A 17,948-nucleotide genomic window follows, 5' to 3' on the forward strand; every position below is an offset into this window, starting at 1 on the left:
GAATCATGAAACAAGGGGATTTATACATGTACAAGATGAATTAATAATAATAATCATGTGTCCTTGCAGGAGACAAGTATTAGGGGGTATTTACCAACTTCTAGCAGCTGACTCTTTCTTTTCTCTGTATTTGCTATTTCAGCTGGGAGTCTGTCAGGAGCCTAGTAAACAATCAAAGGCATTAAATGTCACATTTTCGACATCTTGTTCTACTTTAAAGATTTGGTGAACAATGCGTGTTTATATTAACCAAACTTACAAAGACAGTGTTCAGTTTCTTATGCTGCTCTATCAGCTGCTGGAGATCATTATCAAACTTCATCCTACAGAAACATGACTGACTTCAGTAAATTGCAAGGTAGCACTTCAGTTTTTGTTATTGGGATAAATCAGTAAAAGTTACCAAGACATACCGCTGCTTCCGCCGCTGGAGCCTCAATTTCAGGATTTCACATCTGTACTGTTCGATCCGTTCTTCACTTTTCTTGTTGTGCTCTACCTGCCTGCAAAACACACAGAATCTACTAGATATAAAAAAAATTCACCTCAGACATAAACTGACTTGCCACAAGGCTTAAAATGTCAGGGATTACATCACAGATTGCTTTAGACTCCCCCTCATTGTTTTCAGTCTATTTCAATCTACTTTGTTTAACTCTGAATACAATATATCATCATAAGATCTTGCAAGACTTTACAATTACTATCAGTGCATCCAATTCACAAGTACATCTTGACCCAATACATATTCTTTCAAGGCTTCATACAGTATGTGAAAGTTTTTCTGAGCGATAATATGTATATAGGGATTAAATAAGTGTCAATGTAAATATGACAACAAAAAGCACAACACTACAAAACTCAAAAGTGAGAAATGATTGAAAAAGATGATCATATTCATACCTGTTAGCCTTGGTGCTACAATAAACAATAACTGTCCATTCGAGAATAGAGCAGGGTGAGTACATTCACAATGATGTTTACATTACAGGGCATAAAAAGGAGATAAGACAAATCAGTACAAATCATAAGTAAAATTATTAAATGTTAAATTTGACAGCCAGTGTTAGACTTGAAGAAAGACCATTGACATGTAGTGATACATGCCAAAATACAACTACTGTTTGACACTAAAGCAAACTGTATGCAGGAAATACTACACTGTCATCTAGTGTTACACTTCATAAACACATCACTGCTGTCTCAACATGGTGGGACAAACATCTGAAGTCACATGTTTGGACCACAGAAAAGCATGGAAGCAAACTTATCATTAGTTTCAGTTGTGTTTTTTCATGTAGTTGGCTCACATGGCGGAATCCCGCTCACACTCCTCACACTGGAACTGCAGCTTCTGGAGCAAATCTGATGAAAAACAACATAAATACTCATCCTGTCATTTTATTTTTTTCCCTTCTAAGTAACCTGAGTAACATAGGTGTACCTTCTTTTTCTTTTTGGACTCCTTCCAGTTTGTAAGCCTCCATTTGCACTGTGATTTACACAATATAGTTAAAAATTGCACAGAAGGTTGCCTGCCTTCAGGATTGCAAGTACATTCAAACTTTTAGATCTTTAAACACATTTTTGCAACACAGCAGGAACAGTGCATTTGTTGGGCTCTGAAACTAATAAGATTGTGGTTTCAGTTACGATTTAAGCTTCCAATGATCATGAAAACAAGATAATCGCATGACATTACATAATGCTTTTCCTTGTGTCATAAATCCCACACACCTCTTTTATTTACAGCAGTATAATTTCAACCCTCTGAAGGGACAAACACCATCTCGTGGAAAGATAGCCTTTGATCAGGTATGATTCAGCTTTTCTCATAAAGTCTTACAAGGAACAAAATATTTCAAACAATACTGCCTGTTCGCCAAACTGATACAACCAATGTGCTTAATAATCTCAATACTGCCCTGCATAATTGTGATTAGATTTTCTTGTCATTCTGAGGCAGCCCTAATTACTGTCTTTGGGTCACATCCAGAAAAAAAAAGAATTATTGGGGATGATTTTGTGTCTTACAAGTCTCCAGGTTCTTTTGCAGAGTCTCATTGAATGATTCAAGCTCCTTAATTTCTCCTTGGAGGACACTTTTATCTTAAAGACACAAATAAGACAGTGTAACAGACAATATAATGTTTCTCAACTTGACAATAGCTATTAAGTAACAGCAGATCAAGCATCTATATAATAGGACCTATTTACATGCTGAACATGTTCTTAACACCATGTCAATCAGAATGGATCTTGTGAAGTGTTGCTGTTCTTCACAAGATAGAGACATTAATCATATCTCATAAGTCCCCATTCATCATTTTCTGCAACTCCATAGCAGGAGTAACAGGTAAGGATGTACCTCACTGAAGATAACATGCTGACGTCATTCCAGCTGAACTAAACACTTGGGTTCACTATCTGACTCATGGTTTCACCTAACTACGTCTCCTTACATGTTGTATATCTCTACAGGTCTGACACTAACTCTTTATTTTCTTAACCTTGCTATAATAACGTGAATTCCCGCTGTCCGTTTTTCGTCATTTTTTAAAAAGTCAAACACTAGCAACGTGTGCTTCTTAGCATATGGCCACGGCAAGCAGGCTTCTGATTGGCGTGCGTTCGCAAACGTTACTACCACACACGAACACCGTATGGAAGCGTTTTCAAGTTGTGCCAACAGTATACCCTGCTCGGAGTCCCCGCACACGTCCCAGTCGATCTTATAAACTGCTTCTAGTGCAATTAAAGGGCATAAAAGCGCTATTTACTTGCGGAAGGGGAATCATGGCGTCACAAAGAGTACACTCCAGTCAAGATGCTTCACTTCCTGATCTGGTTACGCAGCCGCTTTGACATAAATGCTCCACTTTAGATATAAGAAAGTATCCTAAAGCCATACTGTGCCCAGGCAGAGGCAGAGAGGAAGCTAAAGCAACGATAGAATAGCCTAAAATGTTAAACGTCACGTTAAATAACGTACTGGGAATTAAACCATAATAGCTGTCGAACAAAATATCCTGCTTGCCCCGGAGGACGTGTCAGTGTACGGTCACCTTCTTGCATACGCTCTAGGTTCCCCAACAGCTGTTCAACCTCGATGTCTTGCATGTCTTCGCCTGTCAGAGAAAAACATTAATTAATAATAATTAATATGTCTTCATCTTGATGACATGTTGTATATAATAAGGCTTGTTTATTGGTGTTTTCTTATATTACCTCCTGTCATTGGTGTTAAGCTCATTTTCTCCAAAATGTTGGATCCTGTAACATAAATACAAACAAACATGGGGTAAAAAAAAAAGGAAAAAAAAGTTATTTTTATTCAGCGTTAGCCGTCAATTGTGTTATGTACGTGTGTGTGTGTGTGTGTGTGTGTGTGCACCCTGGACAGGTCGCCAGTCCATCGCAGGGCCAACATACAGAGACAAACAACCATTCACACTCACATTCATACCTACGGTCAATTTAGAGAATCCAATCAGCCTAGTCCCCAAATTGCATGTCTGAGACGGTGGGAGGAAGCCGGAGTACCCGGAGAAAACCCACGCAGGCACGGGGAGAACATGCAAACTCCACACAGAAAGATCACGCGCCCGAGCCGGGACTCGAACCCCCAACCTTCATGCTGTGAGGCCACAGTGCTAACCACAACTGGTGTCTGTTTGAGAAATGCTAGCGTTAGCCAACTGATTCCGTATGTTCAAGCTAGTCAATTATTATAAGGGCCTGAGCCTGAAGGTACTTCAGGCGAAGACCCTATTATGTTTATTACTATTATTATTATTATTATTATTATTATTATTATTATTATTATTATTATTATCATTATTTTGGTAATTGTCATGAAACTCGAATTATAGACCTTAAAAAGTGTTGTCAGGAAACATTTACTATCTGCATTTTTTTTTTTACCGTAATTTAATACCGTAATTTCAGTTTTACACAGCTAATTTGAAGCTAACAGGGAAAAATCAACGATAGCAACTGTAAGCTATAGCATTTATTGTCCGTTATTTTACATGACAGTAGATAAAACCACTTAAATTAATTCGAGTCAAACTAGTGCAATATTACCGTCTGCTTCGTTCATCTTTACGTAACCAGGCTCGTATTTGTTTTGTTGTTGTTGTTTTCCCCCACTCGAAACTTTCCAGAACTTTCTGGTTCCGATTGAAGGGGGCGCTCGAGACCTGGAGGTTACCTGCTTCTTCCGCGTGCGCCACTGAACCGTTATCATTTTAATAGATATAAACAGTTAGCTTGAACTCAGTTTTATTATTTCTTGCTGCCACAAGAAAACCAATTGCTTTTATCACTGAAAACGTGTTACAGGATATTTGTAAGTCTATATTGTGCTTTTGTAGTTTATATGCTATTTATATTTGGAAAAAAAAAGTTCAAATTTATAGTTTGATATGTAAAGTAGGACACATGGAGTACTGTTATTATCATTCATGTTGTTGAAGTCGTAAATTCATACACAAACATAGACAAGAGCAACTTTAAAAGTCATTGCTTGCAACTCCTGGGAACAAATATCTTAAGTAACTCAAACACTTAAGTTTGGCCAGCGATCACACAAACTGATAAAGTTTAACTGTCGCAAGTTCAAATCATTGGATTTACTGATTGCTCAGGCTCAAAAGTATTAATAAACAAGAACACACCATTGAATTTTTTTTTTTAAGTCTCAACAGGAAATAAGGATTGTAATCTTTCTGCATCTGCTGGACAGTTTCCTGTTTTGAAAGTTCAATGAACACACAGAGTTCTGCACCTTTGGATTATACGTGTTTTAATGAAAAGCAAACAGCGTGTAGAGATTCCACTTTGATTTAATGCAAATGTACAGTGCAAACTGACCTAAAAGCCCAAAAGTACCTTATTGATACACATTGAATCACTAAGGAACTCTATATACACTTGCACGTTAGTTGAATACAAACACAAGACTTCAAAAAAAGTCTAAGATGGTTGCCAAACAACACTGTCCCTCAAAAAAGAAAGAAAAAGCAGGTGCTGATAATGCACTTGCAATGAAAGGGGCAGGTCATGCAAATGAGACATTTTGGTTTCCAGTGTATGATACCTTTCTGCTGGTTTCACCAGAGTGTCGCCAGGGTGTTACCATGAAATAAATTAAATCTGAATTCAAACAAGCAAACATATCTAAACAACAGTCTTAGTTTTTTTTTATTATTATTATTTTTCATCTGCACCAGCTTGCAGTGACTTTAAAGCAGTGGTTATCTACATCAAGCTCATAAATAGATAGTGTATTACCGACAACAGTTATTTTAAACCTCTGAATAAAGTTCTCAAACTAGGATTAGCTTGGTATAAAAGTGGTCAGAAATATTTCACATTAGTTCTAATTAAAGAAAATTTAAAAAAAACAAAAAAACAAAAACATGAATACAGCACTGAATTTTCACTTCACGTTTATGACAAGAATCGAGGAAATTCGTTCAGGACAGTAAAGAAAAGAAGGTGATAAGGGAATGAAGCTTTCAAATCAAGTACAACTTTCCTTCCATTTTTAAATAATATCCCATATGAATATACAGTTAATAAATATAAAGAAGGTTAACTTATCATGTACATCCAGTGGTTATCTTCATATTTCGTTATTGTACCGGGAACGCTACATTCTGAAGCACATTTTTCCCATGAAGCAACACATCCAGCATGCCGTTGAGAGGCAGGGGGGTATTAGTATCACAATAAACAGTTATACACTTAACTATTTACAGCTGTGACAAGCAAGCTAGAGGTCTTTATTTAGGTTTCCATTGTTGCCATGCAGTTACACCAGCAGGCTAAAAGGGAGAGAAAGAGATAGTTTTAGGGGGGATACTGAAGGATGAGGGTACTTGTAGTTTAGATGGAAACAACATAAAGTAGCAGATCCACACACATTTTCTGTTTTTTCTTAATCCTTAAAATGTACCACCCCGATCCCATACCCCATACCTGCCCCCCCCCCCACACACACACACACACAAAGAAACAACTGAAAGTAGCAACACTTGTAAACACACTTGTAATGCATAAGAAATTCATTAGGCTGGTTATTGTTGAAATTCAAACACATATTGACTCTATTTCAGGACAAAAACAGTCAGAAATGCTATTGTATATTTGCACAAAATAAGGAATTAACCTAATCTAGTACTCTATTTTAGAGGTCTTTATGTAATCCAATAACACTGCTCACTCCAGTACAGGTGGAAGTCCTGGATTTATATTAACACAATAAAAATGACAGGTTATTAAAAAGTTTTTTTTGGATCTGCACTTCAGGAACCTTTACACTGCTCTACCCATCTAGGAGAGGCCTGGACTACCTTTGCTTTACTCTGCCCTGTCCTACAGGGACCCTGACCAGAGGGGGCGCCAGTAGAGCAACCAGTATACCATAACATCATCAGGCCTCCCACTGGCATACACAGCCAGTTGTGTGTATGTAGCAACACCTCACTGAGCCATTAAGTACACTTGTGTGTGTTGATGGGCAGGATGAGATGGAGGCAGAAAAAAGGACTGACAAGCTCAACCAATTTAGTTGTGATGATTTTGCTCTTTTTCGGGGGGGGGGGGGGGGGGCATTATTTGTCCCGAAATAAGTGTTGGAATCTTAATAGTTCTGTTAAATTTTTTTGTATTAAAATTAGACGGCAAAATGTAAAACATAGGTTACTAAGTCAACCCCATTGACGATTTTCCCGCTTGTTGCCAGGCAGAATCTAAAAATAAACATTTCAAGGATTAAGAAAATGCCTCCTTACGTACATGGACCTTGGTTCCCATCTAAACTACTACTGATACCCTCCCTGCTCTTTCTACTGTTTCATCTCTACAGTGAACACCCGCAGGACAACACATTTTATAGTGTGCACCAAACCATAAGGTAGATAATGTCGACAGAATGAAGCCATCTATGTTAGTAGAAGCAGAGGGCAGCAAGCAAGAGGTCAAATTTTAAGAGAGATGGCCTGTTATTAATGACTTTGAATGACTAGTGTCCATCTCAGCTGCATATGATGACATCCGAAGCCTGCTACCTGGTTAATTTTTGTGTGTGTGATCTGAGAAGAAGTATCATGTGGGGGAGGGTGGGGGGGAGAAAAAAAAAGGAAAAAGGTAAAAAGCAATCAGAGAAAGAACAGGTAATGGGACAACAAAGGGAGCCTTTCTCCGTTTCCCTCCCGTTTTCTTTACAGGTGCAGCTTCATTCGCGGGAGCGTCCCACGATAGCCAGGATGTAGAGGAAAATGTTAATGATGTCAGTGTAGAGGTTGAGGGCAGCAAAAATGTACTCCTCTGGACTTAGAGCCAACTTCTTGTTGCCCAGGAGCAGCTGAGTGTCCACAGCCAAGAACTGCAGAGAAGAAAAAAAAGGTTGGTATTTGTTCATGAAATTAAGTGAAAATAAGTGTAATAAATAAGTGGTGAGCAAGGGTGTGGAAGAATTCATTAAAAAAAAAAAAAAATCAAATACGAGCATGACATAATTAATGCGTCTTCGGCAAACTGTTGAACTTACGCAGGTGAAGAGAAGAGCCCCCAGTGAGCTATAGACGATGTGCAGGATCCGATCACGGATGAAGATGCAGAGGATGGAGAAGAGCAGCAGCACGATCAGGCATACAAAGAGTACGCCCTGGCAGGAGGTGAAGTCATACTTGCTCTGTGGTGAGGAAAAGGGAGGAAAAACAGATTTTCATTCATTGGTTTCGTGCGTCCAACTTATTTACCAAGCAGGAATACAATAATGATGTTCCGGTGTGTTCCACGCTTGTTTCCACAAAAGCGTTTTTTTTTTCCTGAGGCCAGTGAATATTTGTAATTGTTTGCAAACAATGACGCAAACACCGGCAGCCCGACGAAGCACTCAGAGTCTAATCTGAACTAAGAGATTGGGATTTTTTTTTCCTGATGAGCTAAAAGATGCTTAACTTTGGGTAGAGCACCACCCTCCTAAAAGTCATTTTTAATGCATTCTTTGAATCATGGAGGAGGAGATGCAGGACAAATACAACAAAGACCGACTTTCACTTCCTACATGTACTCGCGCAGAACAACAATAATGTACCCCCAAAAACATTTTATGACCAGCAGATCTTTCTTATTTCCTGATTCAACCTTTATTGCATCCTGAGCAATGACCACAGGATGTACTCCAAACGTCTTTGAGTCCTTAGAAATAGGACAATTATTCCTCTATAACTTCCTTCTGCCATCTTCTGCTCATATCTGCAGCTATTTCATATAATTTCAACCAAATGCCATTTTCCCACCAAATGGTGCAGCTTCTTGAACTGGTGCTCTCTAAGATTTTCTGAACCCTGACCCAGCCCAGGTTCTCACCACGCTTTGAGCTGAACCCCTGTCATCGATGGAGGGTGTTGCACACTGATAGATGGAAGTCACACGCCTACGCAAACCTGTCTCTGCACCTACCAACCAACCGGGGCTGTTGTGGTAATAAATCAGTGGGTAAAGGCCTGAAAGTGTCTCTGCTTTAAAAAAACAAACAAACAAACCCTGCCACGCCTGAAAAAGGGGTCACAAAAGCTCCCAGAGAGAGACTTCTAGAAGTGAACTTGGCATTTTCAGGTCGAAAAGTAGTTTTTGTGGACACGGCCCCCCAAGAGCTTTCAATCAGTTCACAAAATGAACCAAGCTGAGCCCTGGAAGGTGAAAAGGTTAGGACATTCAAACTTTATCTAGTAGTTAAGAAGGGGTTAAGAATAACTGTGTGTGTTGAGACGTGTGTGTGTGTGTGTGTGTGTGTGTTGACCTGTAGTGAGAAGAGAACCACGGTGAAGCAAACCACAGCAGTGATGCCCACTGCCATGATCACCGTCTCTGTGTCGTAGAAGCTGGCGATCATGCCCACCATGTAGGAGAGGCTCATGGTCAGGATGGACTGCAAGACACAGGAGAAAAAAAAAAAAGACACAGGTTATCTTTTAACATTCGTGACATATGTGACTGCTTTTTTTGTGTGTGTGTGTGGACATATTTAAGTTTTCAGAGACTAATTCTTGAATTACTCTGTGTTCCACAAGTTCTTACCAGAGCAATCAAGTTCCACGGGTGCTTACGGCGGAAGTCTCCACAGCAGCTGAGGACGATCAGAGACACTAAGAAGACTGCATAGGAAACGTAGCATATCCAGGGATTACGTCGCACGAAGATTTTTGCATCTTTGACAAAGGTGAAGACGGCAACAAAGGAGAACGTGACCAGAAGCTGCACTGTGAGCACCATGAACACCTGGTGAAGAAGAGAAATGAAGAGATTTTTTGTTTTTTTGCGTAGAAAAGTGATGTGTTCGGGTGTATTCATTATTATCATCATACACTGATAGCTTACTTTTCTGATGAAGGCTTGTCGGATACTTTTGTCCTCAAAGCCAGAGTTGGTGAACTCCTCGTTATCGTAGTAAGAAGGAGGCACATCACCATGGTAACCAGGGCTGCCGGCAGGCGCTAGTAAACAACAACAGAGGGATGATTGAGGGCTGAACACACTGATAAACACAGGGAAAACAAATGGAATTGTGTCTGATGGGGTTTCAGCACACTCTGATTGTCATATTGATGATTTTATTGATTTCCCATTCAGCTGTATTAAGTCTAATCGAAAATGTAACCAGCGAGGTTTTGTTTTTTTTGTTTTTTTTGCTGACCCACATAAACTTACAGCTCTTAACTTCTTTGGTACGGAAATCTATTTACAGAGCAAATTCCAATTCTCTCATGGAAAACTACTTTACGGAGCAGTGGATCAACACACCTTTAGCTGACCTCATTCTTTTTTTTTTTTTCCCAGATAAAACTCTTATTGGAACATCAGCACAGTCGAATGACACAATGTTCTCACTGTCAGTCTAAGTGACACGTTCGGGTATCAAATGATGCTCTCTTTGTAAAGGCCTGAAACCCTCAGTTTAATCACTTACCACTGGGGGCTCCAGGAAAACCTGGCTGCATGGGTCCTTGCTGATAAGGCCCCTGAGGGTAGGGTCCCTGTGGGTAGGGCATCTGGGGGTAAGGCATCTGTGGGTATGAACCATCGCTGAAACCCGGCTGAGGGAAGCCAGGCTGTCCGTAGCCAGCTGCTGGTGGGTACGGCCCACCGGGGGCCTGGTTGTAGTTAGGCGGGGGCATGCCAAATCCTGGCTGAGGGGGTCCATAGACATTATTATGGAGTGGGTTGGTCTCACCCATAATAGGGTATCCACTCTTGTCCTGGGACATGGCGTGGAGGAAACTCACTCTGCTGCCAGAACAGTCTATGAAAAGGAGAATAGCAGAATTAGAACTGATGTTGCATCCATGGCAAACATGGCAGCAGACAAGCAGATTTATCTAAATCTCATAGTCACTATGAATGGCCACTCACTTTCTACACGTCTCAGAGACAAGCCGAGGAAAAGTGATGACGATACACCACTTCAGCCAAACTGGCAAAGGGACAAATGCTGCATCTGCCTGATTAAAAAGGCGACGAGCAATCAAACAATGCAGCAGAGAGACGGAGCTGGGCGAGAGCACGTCTGTGTTTCCCAAGCAAAAACCATCCTGCCTTCATATTCTTGCCCGATTAAAACCTTCCTTTTAGGTCTTTCAAATTTCAATTTAATTATGCTTCTCATACACTTTACAACTTAACTTACACCCAGCACCACTGCAAAGAACCTCTTGACACCTGCAGTGGTGAGAATATGCATCTCATGCTTAGAGGAGAACCGCACTGATCAAATCTCAGACTACTGCGCTGCTTTTACACCTCATCGTCTGAGTAAAAACAGACAGAGTGGAGGTATAGAAGGTTTCAGGTAGTCAGGGCATCAGATTAGTACTGTGTAAAAGGAACAGCCGCAGCAGCTCATTCTTTAGACACTGACGCTGTTGTGCCTCTGGTTCAGCACTGCTTGAATGCTACATAAATACACGCGCTGACAGAAGCACCGTCTGGTTTTTGCGTAATCAGCAGGTACGCACACATCTCTGGCAAAGACTGATTAGAGATACAGTGATGGCCTACGCCGGGCAGGAGGTAAAACTGAGCCAACTGGTGCTCGAAACACTCGGCTGCACATACAAAGTTCCGCTACAACTACTGATGATTTCTTACTTGACTGCGTGAATGCAATTTATGCTGTCGTGGTTGAGACTTTCATACAAAAAAAAAAACGCTTACTCATCCCATCTGCATCAGGCCTGTCGTGACTTATCAGAAGAAAACAGGCTGTTCTATTTCATAAAATTATATAACAAGACAAAACATTGCAGACATGGTATTTAAGTGAAATAAAAGGCCAAAAAGACAATGTAATACTGTATAATGATATATAAAATAATACAATGCTTTTAAAGATCTAGTTTATCACCATCTCAGCTATTATTGTACTTTATTTGGGTGACTCCACAATCTAATGTTTCATATTAGGTGCATTTAATTAGCCTTTTTGTGTTCAAACAGGTCAAAATGTCAGGGAAATATTTAAAAATGAAAAATGCTCCTGAGTTGGAGGTTATTCAATCAAATTGCAAGAGTCCAAAACCTAAATGCAGGCCACTTTCACATACAGCAAAGACAAAAACTGCAATATTTGAACCTTTTGTTTGAGAAGTGAATAAAACAAAGGAGCGGTTCTCAAGAGTTGCTATCATTCCCTGCCAATTAATATTAATAGACTAGTAGTTTCAGGACTAGCATCAGCGTCAGCCAGCCAGGTCAGAGCTGGTTGTTTTCCCATGGTTTTGTCATTATGCAACTTTCCCCAACAACATGTCATCATTGTGATAAGAACAGCCTGTAGATTCTTGCAAATCAACCTGTCTCAGTGGAAACCTACACACGTACAAGCAGGGAGGGATGGAAGCCAGTAAACGAGGAGGTGCACACACTGTCCATACCAGTGCTGACTGTGTTACCATGGATGGAGGTGGAGGCCTTAGTAACCAAATGTATTATTAATCTGCTTTGCCTCAGGATGAGACCTGACATATTGGCCAACACTGCAGCATCCCTCCCCCCACCGGGTGCTTACACAATCCTGGTCAACAGGTTTCTGGGCCACGAACACAGATGCTAATGAGGCATCTGCATGTATGCCACCGAGCAACACAGCATAGGTGCTATTTAGGGGTGCTTTGTGGAGAACTTGAGCCGGAAAAGAGCAAAAAGCATTTCCTTAATTGCTTTCTTCAGAGGAGGAGGTGGAGTGGGCTGCAGAGCAGACTGGTTTAGGTTTTGAGCCGTTGAAACTACATCGACTGTACAGCTCCATCTACAAAAATGTGTATTCAGCTGCAGATGAAGCCACTAAAATTCTTGTTTGTAGTTTCTTCTCCCTTCATCCCTCTGCCCCTTTTTCCCCCAGCCACGCTAAATTAGCTGTGTTATGCAACACTGCTCTATTCCACCCTGGCAAGCACAGCCTGACTCCAGTTCCTGTGTCCTCATGATTGGTGTCTGTCCATCACCAGGACACAGACAAACGTGGCGAGGGCTGCATCCGCCATTAGCTTCACAACAGATTACAATTGTTATCCGAGGAGTTAAATCCTTCACGGCTTTCCGGACAACAACGATTGTGTAAGGTGGCCTATAGGTCACACCTGAACAAGTATCAATATGTTGAGGGCCGCAGAGCCTGATTAGATAATCAACTAATGTCAGTTCCGTTGCTAGGTAATGCACCAACAAGGTAGAAATGTCCTGGAGGCTGTGTGTGTCCTGCTATATGTTTACATTGAGGACAAAATATTGCACTATTGATGAAACATCATGAAGAGCAAGACTGTGGAGTTTCAGGTGGCCTCTTTATTCTGACCATGTGACATTAGTTCAGTGTTTGCTGAGTTTAACAGAGTCACAGACCTCCTCCAAACTGCACCGCGTCCAGGTGTGAAGGTGACCTGAGACATCATCTGGTTGGCTGTCTTCGTCGCTGACATCAGAAATCAGACTTTGTTTACGGGCAGAATCATGAGTCATCTCAGGATGCCGCCCAATCGCAATGTGACCTACATCTGGTACTGCACATGGCTTAGCAACCCCACAGTGAGAGTGACTCACTCAGTGACAGACTGACTGAGTGAATGACCTCAAATTGTTGCTTTCTGGCCCCACCAGGCCCCCCAACTGCTGATGCAGTAGCAAAGGTCTGCTAACAAATAGCTGGCTTTGGTTAGTATGAGTATGCCAGACGAGGATCATTCACTTGCTCTCATCAAAAGCTGTGACACAACAAAAGGTAATGAACTAACGAATAGATTAACTGAATAACACAAGACTCCTTACTAATCTTGTGACACTCAACACGTGATCTCCTCCCAGTCCGATGTCCACAAAGAACCGTTCAGTTTTTTACCTCACTGTCATTCATAATGCATCAGAGCTTACAATAAATCATAATTACATAAATAAACTTTATTCATCTTCACTTTTCTTCTGAACCTTTTGCTCCACTGTGATGTACAACAAGAAACCAAAGTCACGCTTGCTTTGAATTTTGAGTTTGCAACAACTTGTCAGTTCATCATTTTATTGATCGACAACAAAGTCACTTGAAACTACTTCGACTGTTGAATAGACGCTTCAGGAACTGCTGGACTCAGCTACTTTCCTGTGAGAATTGGATGGTTTGCTTTGACTTCTTTCATGATAAAATGAACGTCTTCAGGGATTTTTCGGGGGGGGGGTGTAAAAACAAAACTACCTCAACTCATGTAGCAAGAAATTACATGGGAAAATTCACTCATTCCTGAAAGAACGATTCATCGATTACTAGGAAAAGTAATCATTAGCTGCAGCCCTAATCTGGACAATGAAAACTTTTAGCAAGTACAGACAGAAATGGAAAAGTATTCCTATTTCTGAATTGCAGCAAAAACCCACAAGACAATCTTGTGAATCACTGTGTCGGTCTGCTTGTAGCATTTTATCTGTGTATGATGGATTACTGGTTGCTGTATAATCCACCGTTTTTAGAGAATGATACGCTAACATCAGAAATGTGCACCGTCACAACCGCTGGACACGGACTTCTCTGCAGGTTGTAATGTTCAACAGTGCCTCAACAGCTCGGAGGTTGGTAGTTAGCAACTCTTCAGACGTTTCTTGGTTTTGTATTTACTCTTACATTTGCTTCACCTTCGCCAGACATCAGAAGCCATTGCCTTGTTTTATCAGCCAATCAGCTTGAAAGAGCACAACATCAACTCAGCAGCCACAAGTAGTTTCAGTTCACACAGCCTGAAAGTGAATGGGGTAGCTTTCTGTTTTGTTTTTTTTGAGTGAGAGGCTCTATTTTTCAGATATCCTGTCTACAGCTTTAAAAGCATCATGCAGGAGATTTCAAATCCTCTTTGGAAAGATGCCCGACACTGTGGATAAAGACAGTGGCACCATCCCCGGCTATCGCTAAGAGAATTAGGTTAAAGGTGGGGATTCAGAGCCTAACACAGTAAGGCTAGTACAATGTTGTAGCAAATCCATATTACAACATGTCATGTGCATGCCTGAGCAACACCAGCAGAGAAAGTAACCAAACAGGAAGAGACTCACAAAGAACCAGGGTCACTGTGTGAGGGTCGGCGCTATTCACATTCTGCAGTATTTCCTAAAAGCGCAGGGATGAAAGACTCGACCGAATGATCCATCGAGACTAAACACTGAGCCACTGTCACATGATGAGCGTGAAACTCAGATGATCACAGTGGTTTCTCTGGGACACAACAACAAAAACCAGATGAGTTTTAGTCAAACTGCTCCAAGCGCTCAGTGTGGAGAGTTGATAGTTTCAGTATGAAACCGCCACTTTGGGCCATCTAGGAGATCAAACCCTACACTGTGTGTCTGCCAGCTGCTGTAGCAGCGTCACCATGACGCGCTGTGTCAGCAGCAGTTCTAGCAAACCTGCCGACATCTCGCCTTGAGACCGATGATGGCTACACTTTCAGCTGGTGTGCAGCGGGGACATGCTGCCAGAAAATAAGTGAAAAGGGACAAAAGGAACATTATTTTTGTACACTTCAAACCATTTCCTTGTAATCATTTCAGGTAGATTGAGGCTCATATTTTCTTTGATAATAAATTTCTAGCTTTAACATTATAAATCGCATTAAAAACAATGTTCTAACAATGCATTTCTGATTAGGGATGGGACGATAGTAAAATTCTGCTCCAAAAATATCAATGTTTATGATAACAATTTGGTCCATAGCTGTTGTTTTCTGTTCAAGTATTGTATTTTTGATGTCTTCAATTCCCCTTTTGTACCACGGAAACATATAAATCTTCATTCTAAATAACGGAATTGTTTTCCTTCATGTTTGAATAAGCACACAATCAATTTTTTTTTTTTTAAATATAGCGTTACAGCTTAGCTAGGTTTTTTTTTTTTGTACATTCATGAAATCAATTTTCATTCAGTTCCTGATGTTTTGTCATTCACTAGGGTGGAGGAATACCAGAATCCGACACTTCAAAATGAAAGTACCTTGTTATTGGATAGTTATCATGAGCTTGGAAGTGAAGTTCATGTTCCTTGAATTGTGAGTTTACTGCCAGTTTCACAAGGTTGGTGTTTAATTTCCCTTGTCTGGTCAATACAAGATATACACAGACCGTTCTGAAATATTCAGTATTCCACTTCTCAAATTTTCCATCAACAGCAAATGAGCAGGTAAGGCAAGTATGAGGCACGTATTTCTATCCTGAGCTTGATCTAAACGCGTTTCACAGCTGGCTGCTGACAGATCAACGGAAATGTCCGATTTAGCACTTTAAACATTTCTCCTCGTCATTATTCATGAAATCCGCAACCGACCAGCTACACTTCATCATTCACAGGCCTTGACCACATGGGAAGCCTCAACCAGTCACGTGCGACGAGTCGTCCCCAGCTGTGCTACAAGGAGGGCAAACTCATTCGCTCTGCGCGGTATCAGGCATGTCCTGATGACATGCATTCACACTGTGACACAGTCAGCAGACCCCAGATCAGATACTTAGGCCATTTTGTCGTTTTGTTTTCTGGCTGTTCCATGGTCTGTGTTGGTTAGGTACAATCTTCCTGCTGTGCATGGATTTTCTTTTGATGCTGCTAGATTTCATTGTATCTTTACTGAATTTATTTCAAGTTAGTATTAGTTAGTTATGTCAAAGGGTCGCTGGTTCAGTCCTCACTTCCCCCGGTGACCATGTCTAAATATCCTTGAGTAAGATACCAAACCCCTAATTGCTCCTGATGGCCCAGCGACGGACTGGTGACCCGTCCAGGGTGAACCCCGCCTCTCACCCAATGTCAGCTGGGGAAGGCTCCAGCCTCCACAACCCTTTACGGAAAATGGAAGGATGGATGGACGGATGGTGTGTATTCAAGCTAAGATGCTGCGAGGAAAAGTTACTGTGAACAATGCGGAATGACTGCGCCATCACCTGCAGACTGTAACTGAGGAGGTTACTTGCCATCAAACTTTCTGGTCAGCTGCTATTTTCACCTCATAGATTAATTTTAGTTGTATTTCAGGAGGACGTATTTGCAAAGCTGCTACTTACTTAACCAGACCAGGTCAACCATGAATCTAGCTGGGCGGTGTGTTGGCAGAGGTTAATATGTTACCATTTTTCACAGTCGTTGTCTCTGTGCCCATTAATAAACTTCCTGCATAACAACTGATCAGTTTCATTGAAATAGTGATAATGTTGCTGTTGGGGATTGTAGGAATGGAAAGATTATTAATTTGCCTTTGATAGCTGATTTGATTTAGCAGTGTAGCGTTTCCCTGAAAGCCTGATGAGAACAGTTAGTGTTCTCAAAATAACGTGTGCATTTTCACACTTTTGTTTTAAAAAAAAATAGGTTAGAGTTTACACTTGGTGCAGGCAACGCAACAATTTAAGAGCAGTGCATCGATTTTGATTTTGGCACCAATATAAACACTGAGTGCAACTAAATATCGATTATCGACCCAGGAAAAAAAATGATGGGAACTAAAATGTCAAGATCTTAAAATGCATCAACAAACAACTGGTGAAAGGGAGGTTTTTGATACTTGATACAGGTTAAAACACAAGAATGGCTGAACTACAACATCGTTCAACCCACAAACTTGTGTTGACAAACCTGTTGTAGGATTATGCGCAAGAGAAAACCACAACAGAAACGTAAATCAAGACCAGAGGCCTCGTTTCCACGGAACGCCTGGAGGGGGCGCCCTTCACCTGGCCTGCAAACAAATGCGACACGCCGACCATCTGTCTCATCCATGTCAGAATTAACTACCCGGCTTGCAAGATCGTTATTATGAAAGCTGTATACGGTAAAAGAGGGTCAAAAAACTGGGTAGATTTCGGATACCGCCGTGATGAAGCTTTATCAGCGGTGGGCGGGGGCTCACGTCGAACGCCCCCTCCTCCACGGAGCTGAGCTGACTGGACTTTTAACCGTTCGGTTAGCTTCAGTTAGCATATAAATTATTTTTCTTTTTTAGTATATTTACCGCTTCAGTGTCGTCATTTGCAAGACTCCCAGCTGTCCCTCAGCAGCAGGGATGCTGATGATGGGGGTTTGCTAGCCAATGCGGTGCTAGCAAGCCGAAAATCCAGCAAATAAAATTAAAATAAATACACATTTATACCAACAGCAAAAACACACACACATAGGCACAGCGTTTTCCCAACAAGCTTACCTTACCCTTCTCCGTGTGTGTTCGGAGGCCGTTCAGGAATATTCACCGTGTTTATTTCGTAAATAAAGACGCTCCTCCTCGTCTCTGGGACCTGAACAGACTCCTGCCGAATAACTGGGTCGAGCCGCTGACGTCACAGCACAACGTCGTCACATGACTTGTGGGAATCTCCGCTTGTTACATATAAGTGACACTTTGTAATTCGACCACCTCGACGAT

At 41.2% G+C, this 17,948-nt stretch overlaps 2 protein-coding genes, 1 long non-coding RNA gene and 1 other non-coding gene across 9 annotated transcripts in view; 1 reads left to right on the forward strand and 3 right to left on the reverse strand.

Moving 5' to 3' along the window:
* LOC147240517 (receptor-transporting protein 3-like) overlaps positions 1-4,233 on the reverse strand; it is a 28,285-nt gene extending 24,052 nt beyond the window's left edge. For 2 of the 4 annotated variants that reach the window (XM_086192961.1, XM_086192962.1), the window contains exons 1-9: positions 4,087-4,231; positions 3,229-3,273; positions 3,066-3,128; positions 2,035-2,109; positions 1,445-1,492; positions 1,311-1,365; positions 414-503; positions 260-323; positions 95-161 (exon numbers count right to left, since the gene is read on the reverse strand). In XM_086192961.1, the coding sequence (XP_086049087.1) occupies positions 95-161; positions 260-323; positions 414-503; positions 1,311-1,365; positions 1,445-1,492; positions 2,035-2,109; positions 3,066-3,128; positions 3,229-3,273; positions 4,087-4,102 (523 nt within the window). In that variant the 5' untranslated portion in view covers positions 4,103-4,231. Of the gene's footprint in view, positions 1-94; positions 162-259; positions 324-413; positions 504-1,310; positions 1,366-1,444; positions 1,493-2,034; positions 2,110-3,065; positions 3,129-3,228; positions 3,274-4,086 lie in introns of all 4 variants that reach the window. The other 2 variants (XM_086192963.1, XM_086192964.1) reach the window with 2 other exon arrangements.
* On the reverse strand, positions 2,247-2,379 carry LOC147240519 (U8 small nucleolar RNA). Its single transcript, XR_015111406.1, has one exon. It is a non-coding gene; the product is annotated as a U8 small nucleolar RNA (small nucleolar RNA).
* Positions 4,216-11,518, forward strand: LOC147240520 (uncharacterized). 2 transcript variants are annotated; one of them, XR_015111167.1, is made up of 5 exons: positions 4,216-4,351; positions 7,236-7,413; positions 7,563-7,707; positions 8,822-8,979; positions 9,087-11,518. It is a non-coding gene; the product is annotated as an uncharacterized LOC147240520 (long non-coding RNA). The 2 variants fall into 2 exon arrangements; XR_015111166.1 differs by having other exon boundaries at positions 7,563-7,685.
* grinaa (glutamate receptor, ionotropic, N-methyl D-aspartate-associated protein 1a (glutamate binding)) lies at positions 4,830-17,875 on the reverse strand. 2 transcript variants are annotated; one of them, XM_086192960.1, is made up of 7 exons: positions 17,735-17,875; positions 9,983-10,315; positions 9,394-9,509; positions 9,094-9,294; positions 8,816-8,944; positions 7,559-7,702; positions 4,830-7,393 (listed from the first exon to the last, which is right to left on the reverse strand). In XM_086192960.1, the coding sequence occupies exons 2-7, from the start codon at positions 10,278-10,280 to the stop codon at positions 7,244-7,246; spliced, it is 1,038 nt and encodes a 345-aa protein (XP_086049086.1). In that variant the 5' UTR covers positions 10,281-10,315; positions 17,735-17,875; the 3' UTR covers positions 4,830-7,243. The 2 variants fall into 2 exon arrangements, with proteins under 2 accessions (XP_086049086.1, XP_086049085.1); XM_086192959.1 differs by having other exon boundaries at positions 17,730-17,875.
* Between the last annotated feature and the right edge of the window lie 73 nt (positions 17,876-17,948).

Source organism: Aulostomus chinensis, chromosome 22 (genome assembly GCF_037954235.1).
Source record: "Aulostomus chinensis isolate RoL2024-O1b breed Wild chromosome 22, RoL_Achi_v1.0, whole genome shotgun sequence".
NCBI classification, from domain to species: domain Eukaryota; kingdom Metazoa; phylum Chordata; class Actinopteri; order Syngnathiformes; family Aulostomidae; genus Aulostomus; species Aulostomus chinensis.

Excerpts from the sequence above, each read along its gene's own strand:
- grinaa (XM_086192960.1), bottom strand. The coding sequence starts at position 10,280 with ATGTCCCAGGACAAGAGTGGATACCCTATTATGGGTGAGACCAACCCA. Across the intron at positions 9,510-9,982 it reads TTTTCCTGGAGCCCCCAGTG|CGCCTGCCGGCAGCCCTGGT; the intron begins GTAAGTGATTAA and ends GTTGTTTACTAG. Across the intron at positions 9,295-9,393 it reads GACAAGCCTTCATCAGAAAA|GTGTTCATGGTGCTCACAGT; the intron begins GTAAGCTATCAG and ends CTTCTTCACCAG.